This window comes from Ursus maritimus, unplaced genomic scaffold, assembly GCF_017311325.1.
Source record: "Ursus maritimus isolate PB19 unplaced genomic scaffold, ASM1731132v1 scaffold_32, whole genome shotgun sequence".
Lineage (NCBI taxonomy): Eukaryota > Metazoa > Chordata > Mammalia > Carnivora > Ursidae > Ursus > Ursus maritimus.
Genome location: NW_024425786.1, coordinates 15,870,013 through 15,884,159, shown reverse-complemented (window position 1 = coordinate 15,884,159; position 14,147 = coordinate 15,870,013). Strand labels below are relative to the sequence as shown.

The following is a 14,147-nucleotide window of genomic DNA, read 5'->3' as shown; positions in this document are numbered from 1 at the left end:
GGGGGGGGGGGGGGGGGGGGGGGGGCCTCCGCACGCGCCATCCCCGTCTGGCCTCCTCCCCAGGGCTGGCTGTGCTGCGGAGCCCCGAGCCGCTGGCCCTGGGCCACTGGCACCGAGTGTCTGCCGAGCGTCTGAACAAGGACGGCAGTTTGCGCGTGAACAGCAGACCCCCCGTGCTGCGCTCCTCGCCGGGCAAGAGCCAGGGCCTCAACCTGCACACCCTCCTCTACCTCGGGGGCGTGGAGCCCTCCGTGCGGCTGCCCCCCGCCACCAACGTTAGCGCTCACTTCCGTGGCTGCGTGGGCGAGGTGAGGAGCAGGCTCCGGAGGCCAACAGGGGAGGGGAAGGGAGAGGACAAGCTGACCCTACCCCCCCTGACCCACACCCCCGCGGTGAGCCCAAAGCTTCCCGTCGAGCCCGGTTCCCTCCTCTGCGAAACGGAGAGAATTACACCTCCTTCGAGGAGTGACCGCGCTGCTGGACGTCCCTGGCATGCAGGTTCCTCCCTCGCCTGTGCTGGAATCCCACGTCACCACTCATGTTCCCACTTAGGCTCCCAGCTACCCTCCGCGGCCTCCTGCCCTGCGCTGGGCCCCTTGGCCTCTGCCCCCAGCATGCCCGGAGCCCCTCAGCGTCCCTGTGCCCACAGGTGTCAGTGAACGGAAAGCGGCTGGACCTCACCTACAGCTTCCTGGGCAGCCGGGGCATCGGGCAATGCTATACCAGCTCCCCGTGTGAGCGCCAGCCTTGCCGGAACGGCGCCACGTGCATGCCGGCCGGCGAGTACGAGTTCCAGTGCCTGTGTGCGGATGGCTTCAAAGGTGTGCGGGCCTGCCTGGCTCCAGCGGGGGCGGAGAGGGGGGGCGTGGGGTGGTCAGCGAGCCGCTCTGGCCCACACCCGCTCACTGCGCTCTGGCCCACAGGAGACCTCTGTGAGCACGAGGAGAACCCCTGCCAGCTCCGTGAGCCCTGTCTGCACGGGGGCACCTGCCAGGGCACCCGCTGCCTCTGTCCCCCCGGCTTCTCTGGCCCCCGGTGCCAACAAGGTAATTGTCCTGGCTTCTCCCCACCTCCCTCTCGGGGCCCTGGGAGGGGGCACACGGAACCCACAATGTCTGTGCCCACCGACTGCACCCGCCTTTCCTCCTAGGCTCTGGACAGGGCACAGCCGAGTCTGACTGGCATCTGGAAGGCAGTGGGGGCAACGGTACGTACTTGCTGTGGCGAGAGGCCTGTCTCCTCCCTGGTTTCCCATCTCAGCCCCTCTCCCAGGGAGCCCACACTCTTAGTTCTGGCCTGTGAGCAAGACAAGGCCACGTGAGAGGCTCACCGGGCTTGGAGGAGCAGAGTGAAGGAGCCCAGCAACACAGCTGGGTCCTGCCCTGTACTTACGGGCTGCCTGAGCTGGCTAGGTGGCCCCGGGGTGAGTCCTTGAGCCGCCCTGACCTCAGTTTCCTCCTCTATATTCACACATCCTGTCAACAAACTCTTGGGTGCCCGTCCTCGGCCTGGAAGCAGGAAGTAGGTGATGAACAAGGCAAGACCTTCCTTCTCAGGGGTTCCACGGTCTATTTAAAAGCAATGATCGTTTTTAAAAAATCAGTGTTTACTGAACATTTGCAGACGCTGGGCTAACTGCTTATGGATACCCATCTTCTCGTTTCTCATTAATGTGATAGGAGAGTTAGTGGTAGAGTGCCTAAGAGCATGGGCTCTGGATTCAAATCCTAGCCCCGCCACCTATTAGCTGTGTAACCTTGGGTGAGTCCCTTACCCTTCTGGGCCTCAGTTTCCTTACGTGTGAAATAAAGAGACGTAACATTCTTCCACGAGGGTTAGATAAAGGTTTGCATCAGGATACAATTATTAACGTACTCAAAATGCTTAGAACAACATCTGGTCTGCAGTGGGTACAGAATGTTAGTCTTTGTTAACGTTATGTCTAAGCTATAGGATTATTGTAAGGATCCAGTTAAATGAAAGGATGCTTGCAGCTGGCTGTGACACTCCCCTCACGTCGATTGGCACGTAGTAGGTGCTTGGGAAATGTTCACTGTTCGCATCACTGGGCGGAGGGTGGCAAAGTGTCCCCTAACCTTGTAGGCCCGCAGGGACCAGCACTGGCCTGTGGGACGGGTCTGAGCAGGTAGGGCTAGCAATGCTGGAACCACACACAGTGTGGACGTTGGGGCCTAAAGGTCTGGGTTGCCATTGCTGGCTTCCCACTTTCTGGGCAGGTCACTCACAGACCACCCCCCCCCCAGCCTATCTTCACCTCTGTAGGAGAGCAGGAACACAAAGGCTCTGAACATTTTATGTGCCACGGACCTAGGTGACCAGCTCTCCCGGATTGCTCAGGACTGAAGGGTTTCTCGGGATGTGAACTTTAGGAGCTAAAAACAGGACAGGACTCAGCCGATAGGGACGATTGGTCACCCTATCTAGACCCACTGACTACATAAAATAAGATACATAGGATTTCAAAGGGAACCAATTGTGCTGAAATAGGTTCTGAAAATATTATAAAATGTTCTGATTTGTAACATACGAGCTGCTTGTATGAACACAGTACGTAATGAGATCGAGTGGTGGCCCTAACGGCTCCCACAATTTCGGGAAGCTCTGAAGCATCTGTAACCAATGTCACGTGATAAGGAAAAGTGTTAGTGACAAGTGCAGGTCCCACTTCGGCTCCTCGGGTCTGCGGCCCCCACGCAGAGTGGAAGCAGCTGCTACGTTTCAGTGAGAAGTGAGTGAAGGTCGAGCGACAGTGTCTCCCCGTCCAAGTTCACAGGCCCCTGACTTATGTCCATAGCCCCCTGGGGTCTCTGGAGACTGCAGGCTCAGGGCCCCCCTAGGCGCACACGTTGGGGTGCAGGTGGGGGTCCTGGAGCCCGTACGGTGGCCGCTCCGTGCAGGCGGGCAGGGGCCTCACCATCCCCCACGTCGTCCCACAGATGCCCCTGGACAGTACGGAGCCTATTTCCACGATGACGGCTTCCTAGCCCTCCCTGGCCGCATCTTCTCCAGGAGGTGAGACGGGTGGTGGGGGAGCCGGTGGGTCCAGGGAGGGGACCAGGAATCTGCAACTTCTAACTCCTCGCGCACAGCCTGCCCGAGGTGCCGGAGACCATCGAGCTGGAGGTTCGGACCAGCACGGCCAACGGCCTCTTGCTCTGGCAGGGCGTGGTGAGTGCGGGCGTCCGGCCCGGCCTTAGGGTCCCCAGCCTCCTGGTGGCCAGGGCCGTGAGAGCGAGGAGGGCGGAGGCCACAGCGGGAGGGGCCTCAGCTGTCCAGACCGGGAACCCCAGCGACCCTGTGCTTCCCTGGCAGGACGTGGGAGAGGCTGGCCGTGGCAAGGACTTCATCAGTCTCGGGCTTCAGGACGGGCACCTTGTCTTCAGGTGGGTCCGGGCACCTGGCCCTTCCTCCCCATCCCTGGCCCCCCACACCCCTCCAGAGCTTCCCCTCTGCTCAGTGCCACGGCTCCTCCCATGAGAAGCTGCAGCCCCCGGCACCCCAGCCCCACACACCAGCACCGTCTGCCCCGCTCACGCTGTCCTGGGCCTGTGACTGCAGCTACCAGCTGGGCAGCGGGGAGGCCCGCCTTGTCTCTGAGGACCCCATTGACGATGGCGAGTGGCATCGGGTGACCGCACTGCGGTAAGAGAGCCCGCCTGGGCCCTGGGGCGAGGGGTGCAGAGTTCTGAGGTGGGACGGGACGCGGCCCCCCGTGTGCAGGGAGGCAGGCTCCGAGCTCTGGGAGACAGAACTGGAAGCCAGGGTGGGCAGAGAGCCCACCAGCCCGAACACAGACTTCAGGGAGGGACTGAACACTGTGGGGGGCGGGGGGATAAGCACCCAAGGGGACGGGTGACAGCTGGGGGAGGTGCTAGGAAGCCGTGTTTGTGGGGCCAGATCTCATCCAGTGGGGAAAGGAAAGAGCTGCGAGCAGGGGCAGGCTTTCCTGTCTGGCATCTCTGCGGCAAAGGAGAGGGACTCTTGGAACTGATGGGGAGGGCCCCGCCCCCATTCCACCAACAGAGAGGGCCGGAGAGGCTCCATCCAGGTGGACGGCGAGGAGCTGGTCAGCGGCCAGTCGCCAGGCCCTAACGTGGCCGTCAACACCAAAGGCAGCGTCTACCTCGGTAAGTCCCGGTCTCGGGCCTCGGTGCGGGGCAAGGGCGGGACTGGGGCCCCTGCAGAGCTAGGACATGCAGCCTTCCTCAGCCCCTGGGCTCCGGGAGCTGACAGGCCCCGTCCTCCCCCGTCCCCGCAGGCGGAGCTCCCGACGTGACCGCGCTGACCGGGGGCCGGTTCTCCTCGGGCATCACGGGCTGTATCAAGAACCTGGTGCTGCACTCGGCCCGGCCCGGTGCCCCGCCCCCGCAGCCGCTGGACCTGCAGCACCGCGCCCAGGCCGGAGCCAACACCCGCCCCTGCCCGTCGTAGGCAGCCGCCCGCCCCAGACGGACTCCCGGGCAGCAGCCCGGCCCCACAATGTCGAGTATATTATTAATATTATTATGATGAATATTTTGTAAGAAACTGAGGCAATGCCACGCTTTGCTGCTGCTGCCCTGGGCTGGACTGGAGGGTGGGCACGCCACCCCCCACACACGAACGCCCCCGGGCAAAGCCGCAGGGTGGTAGGTGGGGCAGGTGGGATGAGAGCCGGTGCCTCAGAGGGCCGCCAGGACTCGGGGTCAGACATGGTGGCCGAGGGGGCTCAGAACTGTCACCACCGATAGCCCCTCGCCCCGCAGAGCTGGGCTGTCCAGTCCGGCAGCCCTCAGGCAGCCCTCAGTCCTACAAGAGCCAACCGCAGCCCCCAGCCTGGTGCCTCACCAGCTCCCTGGAGCAGGGGGCGTCGCAATTGCCTTTGCCACCCTCCTCCGGGTGGGGAAAGCCCTTTAGTCCGACTGTGGAACAAAAGGCAGCTCACCCCTGGGCAGGCCACCCCGCCCCGCCAGCCCACGTCCCTGCCTCTTTCACCTCTGCCTAGCCAGCCGGGCCACCTGCCCCTGGCAGCCCCCCCCCACCAAGCCCTCCTGGCCTGCATCCCCCCATCCCCGCCCTCCCCCAACACCTCGCCCAGGGCCCCTGCCCTCCGGGGCGGCAAGGGAAACTCTCCCCCAACCCTTCCCAGGAGCTGCTACAGGCAGAGCCCAGCACTGAGAGGGTCTCCCCGCCCACACCAGCCCCTATCCCTCCACTGATCTGGAAGTGAAGGCCCAGGGGACATGGAGGGAAGAGGGCACTGGTGGTTGAAAAGAGTTAGTGCCTTGGGTGGGGGATGCCAGGACTCATGACTGGGAGGGACAGGAAGGGGACATGACAGCCCTGCCCCATCTGTGGGAGCCCGAGGGCCCAACTGGGAGCACGTGCCCGCCCCACCAGCAGCCCGCAGATGTGGGGTCAGGACGCCTGGCCCCTGTGTCCTAGAAGGGACCCTCCTGTGGTCTTTGTCTTGATCTTTCTTAATAAACGGTGCTATCCCCGCCAGAGTGGTCTCCCGGGCCTCTGACTGGGGCTGGACTCGGTGGCACCTGAGGGGGCCGAGGGGGGCAAAGCCGGGCAGGTGAGTTCTGGGAGTGGAGCAAGGCCCCCGCCCCCCGCCCCTCCCAGTTCCAGCAGAGTGCCAGCGGCCTCCCGAGCTGCGGGGCCGCTTAGCTCCCGTGTACCTCACGATGACCATGAGGCAGGAGAGGAGCAGACTGAGTCTGAGGGTTTGGTGACGTGTCCAAGGTCAGGTGGGCCTCCTGGGGATGGGGTAGAGAACCCTAAGTCCGTCTGACCCCAGAGCCCGCCCTCCTGTGTCTGAAACCGCAGCCTCTAGGGATGTCCCCCCTGACCCTGGAAGGCCGGCCCACTGGGCTGCAGCCCCCCAGGAGCCACCCGGCCAGGACACGCGTAACAGGTGGTGCAGCTGGGGCAGAGGCCGCGGGCACCAGCCCGCCAGGCCAGCCAGTGGGACGAGCAGCAGCACCAGACGAGGCCCACGAGGAGGCCAGCAGAGGCTAGGACCAGCGAGGAGACCAGCGCCACGCCTCGGAATCGGGGACCTGCAGAAAGAAAGGGAAAGCCCACTCAGGCCCCAGCCTGGGCCTGCTGCCCTGTCCCTGTCACGTGGGGGGGGACACGTATGACCTTGGTGGGAGGAGTGGGAGCAGGTGGGAACCAAGAGCCATCTACCTCCCGGAGGAGCTGCTGCATCCTGCTGTTCAGGGGCCCGGCCTGCGAGGAGGGTCCTCTGGGCAGCCATCTGGAGGGTTTCTGCAGAGCTGAGAGCCGGGGAGAGCGTCAGGGGCTTGGACGCAGGGCCATCTGTACTCCCTGCCTGGCTGGGCACCAGAGAGGGACCTGCAGCGGGAAATAATAGAGGAACACACAGAACTTTCCAGGGCTTGACTTGGGCTCATTGAAGCCTCCCCAAACCTGTCTGATTTTGTTACTATTAGTATTTCCATTTCGCACATAAGGGAAGTGAGGCACAGAGAGGTGAAGTCGCTTGCCCAGGTCACAGAACAGGAAGTGCAAGGGGAGGACTTGAGTTCATGCAGTCCAGCTCCAGCGCCCGAGGTTTACTGATATTGCTACTTCTCAAGAAGGAGAATGTGTCTGTACTGAGCATTCTCTGGGCACCAAGCACCGTGCTGGATGCTGGGCCCTTTACCTGTGGTATTTCACTTAGTTTAAGACAACTCCAAAAAGTTAGGTTTATCAGCCCCTTCAGCCAGGTGTTTTTTTGCAGTAAACAACCTGTTCAGCAGTACATGGCAGCCCTGTTTGCAGGATGTGGCATCTTAGATTCCCAGGAAGGAGCTTCCTGGGTGGCCTATTTTGGTCCCCCCTGTCCACAGAGGTCATTTCTGGTTATGCTACTCCCTGACTCTATGACCTTGGGCAAAACATTTCTCCTCCCCTAGGCCTCAGTTTCCCCCATACATAAAATGTAGGAGTCAGACTGGACAATGGTTTCCAAAGTAAGTCTTGAAGGTCCAACTCAGGTCCCTTGGTAGGACATCCATCAGCCAGGGCCTGGGCCTCAGGGTCCACTTAAATAGAGCATTTCTCCTTTTGATGTCTTGGTCCTCTGCGAAGTTCCACTTAAGAAAACTTCTACCCCTGAAGTATCATTTGGAAGCAGCTGGATTAGATCATCTCCAGCATCATTCGGGCTCTAACTTGCTCTGATCCTTGAATAGTCCGGCCTACACAGAGTCCCCTTTGTTTCACCTTATTCTCTCCCGCCATGCCCCTGCCTCCGCACCCCCCGCCCCCGCCCGGAGGTCCTGCCTTGGGAGTTAGCCCCAGTTTCCCTCCTAGCTGCTCAGCACGGCCGGGCCTCACCCATCACTGACCTCTGCAGTCTGCTGGTGGCCAGGAAGCCAGGTCACTACCGTCACCGCAGTTGTCCACACCCCAGCGATCGCACACCAGGCTCGGGGGAATGCACCTGCCATTCTGACAGCGGAAATAGGCACCACAGGCTCCTGGGGCCGGGAAGGGAGGCATGAGATGAGGACCCTGAGCCAGCCCGTGACACACAGGGATGCATAGCCCTATCGTGAGGGAACGTGGGAGCCGCGAGCCGCAGAGTGCTGCTTCCGTGTGCGTGCAGATGAAAGCACGCGTGGTGTTTCATGGGGGACAGGTGTATGGTCATCAGGCTGACGCTGACGGCTGACATTTACTGAGTCCCTATCCTGCGCTGGGCAATGGCTCTAAGCACTCCACTCACACCCCAGCTCCTGAAGTTCTCACGATAACCCTATGCGATACACACGGTTACTACCCCCATTTCAGAGATCAGAAGACAGGCACAGAGAGCTTAGGTCCCTTGGCCAAGGCTACACAGCTTGCATCAAAGGAGCAGAGGAGGAATCCAGTCCCGCGCTCATAAACACTGGCAGACAGCGGGGGTGAGCGTGTATCTCCAGTGTCCCAGCGAACCCGCCCACTCCCAGCAAATCCTCGCTCATGGTGTGCCACTGCCGTCGGCCCTGCCTGGCCTTCTGTCCTCAAAGTAACTGCATGGCTCACTCCCTTCAGGTCCACACCCAAATGTTACCTGACGGGGGGCCCCTGAGCTCCACGTGCGAACGGCACGCCACCCCCCCACGAGCGTTCTGGTCCTCCTTGTCCTGATTTCCATCCCTCTGCAGCACTCCTCACCCTGGCAGAACATGGATTCACTTGATGATTTGTTTATGGTCTGTCTCTCCCATCGTAATGTCAGCTCAGAGAGGGCGGGGGCTTTTCCTCTGTCCATGGCTGTCTCCCTGGAGCCTAGAACAGCCCCTGGCACACTGCGGGTGCTCCCGAAACATTCGTTAAATGAATGAATACGCACGCAGGTAAACGAATTGTATGACTTGATGCGCAGGGTGTGCAGAGAGGTTGACTTACCCAGGATCCCATTCTGTGGAGAAAAGCTGGTGCAGGTGGGGTTGCCCAACACCCTGATTCAGGGGTGGGCGTGGGAATCAAAGCGTTCCATTTCCTGGCCACAGAAATGGACACATGACCCACATGACTAATCAGATTTGGCCCTGGGACTTTTGCTAGGACCATAAGAAAAGTTGCTCGCTCTCTATTTTGTTGAGGTTAGAGCTATGATGGTGACCATGGACTTGGAGCTGCAGGGTCATCTTGCTGCCGGGTAGAAAGAGAAGCTGCCTGGGGGGGCGCCTGAAGGGCTCAGTCCGTTAAGCATCTACCTCCGGCTCAGGTTATGATCCCAGGGTCCTGGGATTGAGCCCTGCATTGGGCTCCCTGCTCAGTGGGGAGTCTGCTTCTCCCTCTCCACCTGCTTGTGTTCTCTCTCTCTCTCTCTCTCTCTCTCTCTCTCTCAAATAAATAAAATCAGAAAGAAAGAAAAAAGGAAGGATGGAAGGAACGAAAGAAGGAAGGAAAGGAGGGAGGGAGGAAGGGAGGGAGGGAAGTGGTCTGAGATGGAGGCCAAACATACGCCCATAATGCGAAGACAGAGAACAAGGAGACAGAGCCCAGGTGTCACTACTTGAACTGCTGGATCCAGCTATACCTGAACCCACACCTTAAAATCCCAGTTATAGTAGTCCCTCCCCATTCTTTGGCTAAACCAACTTGAGTTGGGTTTCTTTTGTCTACAAATGAAAATGAAGAGTATGTAGAGGTATGCAGGTGTAAGAGTGAATGTGAGAGGAAACACGACCAGAAGTAGGGTTGTGCGCGGGCAGTCGTATGCGGGTGTCGAGGTAGGTGTGCATGAAGCAGGCAGGCTGTGCCTGCTGGTGTGAGTGATGGGGACTGCGTGTGGCCTGAGGATGAACCTTTCTTCACTCAAATGACAAAACTGATCTAAAGAAGCCAGAGCTGCGATAGGGCTTCGCCACTGCCTCCTTCTGTCGGGAGTCCAGTCCTGCTAACACAGAGCAGCGGCAACATCCCCAGCTCCCTGGCTGACAGCTGCACCTTGCAAGCAGGCAAGGCCACAGGGAGAAAGGGAGGGAGCAAGAAAGAAAGACAGGGAGAGAGGGGTTAATTCATCAGCCAGGGAGAGCTGTTTGCAAAACGTCATGGGCCCCTGGCGGGCTACAGCCTACAGGAACCAGAAAGGAGACCCCAGGCACCACCAGTCTTGGCCCTAAGGATTTAGTGTCCAAATTTCATACAGTTCCTCCCAGAGCCAGAGACTAAAGGGGAAGAGAGAAAGAATCTAAAATCCAAAATTCAGGGGCACCTGGGTGGCTCAGTCGGTTAAGCATCGAACTGTTGATTTTGGCTCAGGTCATGATCTCAGGGTCGTGAGATCGAGCCCCACAACGGGCTCTGAGCTGGGCCTGGAGCCTGCTTAAGATTTTCTCCCTGCCCCTCCCTCCCACCCCTGCTCTTGCTCATGCACACACGCTCTCCCTCTCTCCCCCCAAAACAAGTAAAAATAAATTCTTTTAATTAAAAAAATAAAATCCAAAATTCAGACGAGGCACCAGGCCAGGAGAGAAGAAGGTGGACCTTGTCTAAAGAGACCATGAAGCGGCCCAGGAGCTCTGCCAACCCAGCTCAGTGTTCAAGGGCTGTCCAGGGCCTGGCACGTTGAAGTCTAGCTCCTGGTGAGCCTGCGCCGGCCTGCAGACAGCCCCGCGCTCTAGTCTCCAAGTGCTCGCAATCCCACGTTTAAGTCCCCAGCCTGGATAGCTTGCCAGCGTTGGCAATAAAGCTTCTCTGTGCTTCTGGAGTCTTCTGGGTTTTGGCAGCTCGCCTGCTCTCCATCACCGGACACAGCCTCCACTGCGACACAGGGGAGTGTCTCCAAGCCTGGGGGCGCCTGCGGGGGCTAAAGCCTGGAACTCAATTGGAACAAGAGCCGCTAAAATCCCGCTGCTCCACTTGTAAGCAGGGAGGCCTGGGAGCCTTACCTACCCTCCCCGAGCCGTTTCCCATCCAGCAATCCGAGGGCGAGAAGACCCGAGCGGTGCGCCTGCGAGGAGCAGACAGATCTGGCATGCGGAGCGCGAAGGCGAAGCTTAAGAAACGCTCCCGAATTACTAGGATCAGTTCCCTTCCCTGGCTGGCCCTTCCCCAAGAGTCCTCGCTGGGCCCCTCTGCGATCAGAGGCTGGGCCGGGACGGAAGAGCCGCGTGTGAACTTGAGAGTGCGTGCATTGTATCTCAGTGTGCAAAGCAGTACTGCCTGTGGACGAGGTGTGTGATGTGGACCGTGCGTGCGTGTGCAGTGTGTGAGGGGCGTGGGTGTGTGAGGTGTGTAAGTGAACACGAAGTTGTGGGTTGTAGGCACATACAGTGTGTGTGAGTGTGGGGTTGTGTGACTGTGTGCAGGGTGTGAGTGTGGGTGTTGGGGTACGACGTGTGTGAGTGTGGGGTCACGTGAAGGAGTGTGCACGGTGTGTGGGGTGTGTCCAGTGTGTGGGGGTGTTGAGGCATGAGATGTGTGAGCAGGGGTCAGTCGTGTGAGTGTGGGGTCATGTGAAAGAGTGTGCACAGTGTGTGAGCGCGGGTGTTGGGTGTGAGGTGTGTGAGTGGGGGGGGTCGCGTGAGTTAATGTGCAGGATGTTGGGGCCGCTGGGTGTGAGTGTGGGAGTGTGGGGTGGTGTGAATGAGTGTGCAGGGTGTGTGCGGTATGCGTAGTGGGCGTGGGTGTTGAGACGTGAGGTGTGGGAGTGTTGGGGTCCCGAGAATGAGGGTGCAGGGTGAGTGTGCTGTCGGGTGTCAGGTGTGGCAGTGTGTGGGAGTGGGAGTTGGGAACGGGTGAGTGTGTGCGGGCGTGCATCAGGCACTGGTAGGGGGGCTGCCACACGCGGCCCTGGGAGTCAGATTTATGAGGTTGGCTCTGGGGTCCCGAATGGCCCCCCTGGGACCGAGCTCAGCCCGGAGCCAGTCCCGTCCCCCCGCCCCCCGCGCCCAGGCCCCAGCCCCTCCATCCTCTCGCGCTGCAGGTGCCACACCAGTGACCCCAGGCCCGCAGCTGCCCCCGGCTTGGGGGCCCCCGGTCCCGGCCAACAGCCCCCACCCACCCAGCCGGAAAGAGGTGGCCTCGCCCACGAAGTCCACGCGGGGCTGCCGGCCTCTCGTGAGCAGGCGGAGGCCCAGGAAGGGCCCGGAGGACGCCACCGGGGCGGGGATGGTGAGGCCGCAGAGAGGGGCCCCCAGGGGCCGCGGCGCCCCCGGCGGGCCCTCGTAGAACTGCAGGTAGGACCCGGGGGCGCACGGGTCGGCGGGCTCCGGGGAGGAGGCGTTGGGCGCTGGGGACCCTTGGGGCGCCCGGGCCGCCAAGGCCAGACTGTAGACCAGGAAGAAGCGGAACTGGAAGCGGATCCTGTCGCCGGCGGCCGCCGCCCGCATCCAGAGCCCGCAGTCGGTGTCCGGGGTCGCGAAATAGAACTTGCGCGAGGCGGCGTGCGAGCGCAGCAGCAGCCCGGCCCCCTGCCACGTCTGCCCGCAGAGGTCCACCAGGTCGGCTGCAGGGAAAAGCACGGACCCTGGAACCGCGCGGCCCGGTTCCGAGCCCTGCCCGCTGTGTGACCCCAGGTAAGTCGCTCACCCTCTCTGAGCCTCGGGTGCCTCCCGGGTAAAATGGAAGGATTGCCCAATCTCAGAATTTTTGTGAGGGTTGAATAATTTAATTCAGGGCCTCAATCTCTTACTCAAAAACTCTAGGATGTGTTTCAGAATTTTCCAGATTTTAGAAAATACCGTGGCTAATATAGGAGATAATGTTGCAGTCCTCCGTGATCACACACACTTTCTAGAGCAAGTCTACAGACATAACCCTAAGCAGGACAAATAAAGACAAGAAACGGCCTCCTTTCAGTTCAAGTCAGGTGTTGCCAGTAAATTAGTTAAGGAATTTTGGTTTTCAGAACTTTTCACATTTTGGAATTGAAACTCAAGGATTGTGGGCAGGTAAGGCTCAGTGCTTAGGACAGTGCTGTGCATTTAATGACTGTCACAGAAGCGTTAGCTATTTTTAGTGTCTTCTCTGAGGATGGTAAGACTCAACCAGGCACCTGCCCACCCCACAGCCTTTCCCTGTTGCTCCTTGCTAAAGAACCCTTATATCTCTCAGCTGCGGGGGAGCCCCTACCAGCCCTCTGGTCATTGGCCTCAACCAAGCTTTGTAATTCTAATTCTATTTGTGGGATTTAGGGATTGGCATGCGACCTGATTCTGGCCAATGAGATTGAAGAGGTTTGCTGAGGGCTCCTGGGAAAGGTTTTCCTCTCTGATTAAAGAGAAAAAAAAAGAAAAGGGAGAGCGGTGTGATGAGGAGCTTCTTTCTTCCTGCTTTTGAAAGTGGTTGATTGAGGATGTAATGGCCGGCACCGTAGCAGCCATTTTGCAAGGATGAGGTCATGAGCATCATGGAAACCATTGACATGGTTGAGCTGCTAAATTAACCATTTCTGGAATCATCTATGGCCACTCTTCTTAAGTGAAATAACAAATGTCCTTATGGGTTAAGCTCTGTTAGTTTGGTATCTGTTACTTACATTCCGAAATATCCTCACTGCTACAGAGTTGTTGTGAGGATTGAATGAGATAATGTGTAAATAAACTAGCTCTGATTTTTGTAAGGATGGAGAAGAGGATTTGGCTTTTCTGGTGCATGGTAGGGGCACCTGTGGGTCTAAGGGACCAGCCAGAATGTGGGTCTTTGGGGAAGAAATTCACCATCAGGGCTTGGGATGTGGGAGCATTTTCTCAAATCTGCATAGACCTAGTAAAGCCAGAACCTGCCCTGGAGGCCCACGGGGGAGGAGGGAGGTTTGGAGAGTGAATGAATTGAGCATCTTCTATGTGCCAGGCGCTAAATATCTTACACATGTATCTCATCTTACATGCACAGTAATAATAGTCCCTTAAGGAGCAAGGGCCCTTATTCCCACTTTGCTGCTGAAGAAACAGACCCTGAGACGTGAAGCAGTGATATAGCTGAGAGTGTGGACACAGACTGTCTGACCCCAAAGCCCACGGTTATGTCCACTGCCCCCCCCCCCGACATGCACACGCCAGACCCCTGTTTCTGGGTGACTTGGAGCTCCAGCCTCCCAGGGGGTTTTGGGGTACCAAACAAGACCAGGCACAAGGCTTCCCAGCCTCCTCCAAGTCAAGGGGTCCCAGCCCATCATGGGGAAACTGTCTCAAAGGGTGGTAGGACCCGCCTCTCCTGCGCACCCCCGCCAAGCCCCCTCGGGCTCACCTGTCTCCAGAGCAGACGCCGCCAGGGCAGCCGCCCCCAGCAGAAGCAGCGTTTGGGGCAGCTGCGCAAGATGGGCCTCCATCCAGGCCCTGCTGGGCCCAGCAATGGGACAGACGTGCAGAATCCTCAGTTTGGGGTCCTTGGGGAGACTAGGGTGTGGGGGCTGGCAGACAGGCTGGCAGGACACAAAGAGCAAGCCCACCAGCCCTCTGGTCTCTTTATAGTGATCTTTGTGCTCCAGATCCTTCTTCGATCAGGATTGTGTCTAGGGTTGCCATGGAGATTTGGGGCTGAGGCTGGAGCCTGGGGAAAGAAGGCGGGGAAGATGTCCGCTCAGCGGACAGGAGATTTGGGGCTGAGGCTGGAGCCTGGGGAAAGAAGGCGGGGAAGATGTCCGTTCCTGCCAGACAGGAACCAGGAAACTCAGATCCGGTTCACCTCCA

General features: G+C 59.3%; 2 protein-coding genes across 2 annotated transcripts in view; one reads left to right on the top strand and one right to left on the bottom strand.

The window, feature by feature from the left end:
* The window catches only part of HSPG2 (heparan sulfate proteoglycan 2), a 99,648-nt gene extending 94,143 nt beyond the window's left edge, over positions 1-5,505 (top strand). The window contains 10 exon segments of the mRNA XM_040645922.1: positions 64-308; positions 650-821; positions 924-1,046; positions 1,151-1,207; positions 2,958-3,033; positions 3,111-3,189; positions 3,334-3,404; positions 3,580-3,663; positions 4,045-4,148; positions 4,280-5,505. Coding sequence (XP_040501856.1) covers positions 64-308; positions 650-821; positions 924-1,046; positions 1,151-1,207; positions 2,958-3,033; positions 3,111-3,189; positions 3,334-3,404; positions 3,580-3,663; positions 4,045-4,148; positions 4,280-4,452 — 1,184 coding nt within the window. The 3' untranslated portion in view covers positions 4,453-5,505.
* A 330-nt stretch (positions 5,506-5,835) lies between these two features.
* On the bottom strand, positions 5,836-13,786 carry LDLRAD2 (low density lipoprotein receptor class A domain containing 2). Its single transcript, XM_040645553.1, has 5 exons — positions 13,705-13,786; positions 11,519-11,962; positions 7,365-7,496; positions 6,151-6,363; positions 5,836-6,065 (listed from the first exon to the last, which is right to left on the bottom strand). The coding sequence occupies exons 1-5, from the start codon at positions 13,784-13,786 to the stop codon at positions 5,836-5,838; spliced, it is 1,101 nt and encodes a 366-aa protein (XP_040501487.1).
* Positions 13,787-14,147: the final 361 nt, after the last annotated feature.

Excerpts from the sequence above, each read along its gene's own strand:
- LDLRAD2 (XM_040645553.1), bottom strand. The coding sequence starts at position 13,786 with ATGGAGGCCCATCTTGCGCAGCTGCCCCAAACGCTGCTTCTGCTGGGG. Across the intron at positions 7,497-11,518 it reads GGCCACCTCTTTCCGGCTGG|GAGCCTGTGGTGCCTATTTC; the intron begins GTGGGTGGGGGC and ends TCCCGGCCCCAG. Across the intron at positions 6,364-7,364 it reads GCCACCAGCAGACTGCAGAG|GTCCCTCTCTGGTGCCCAGC; the intron begins GTCAGTGATGGG and ends TTCCCGCTGCAG.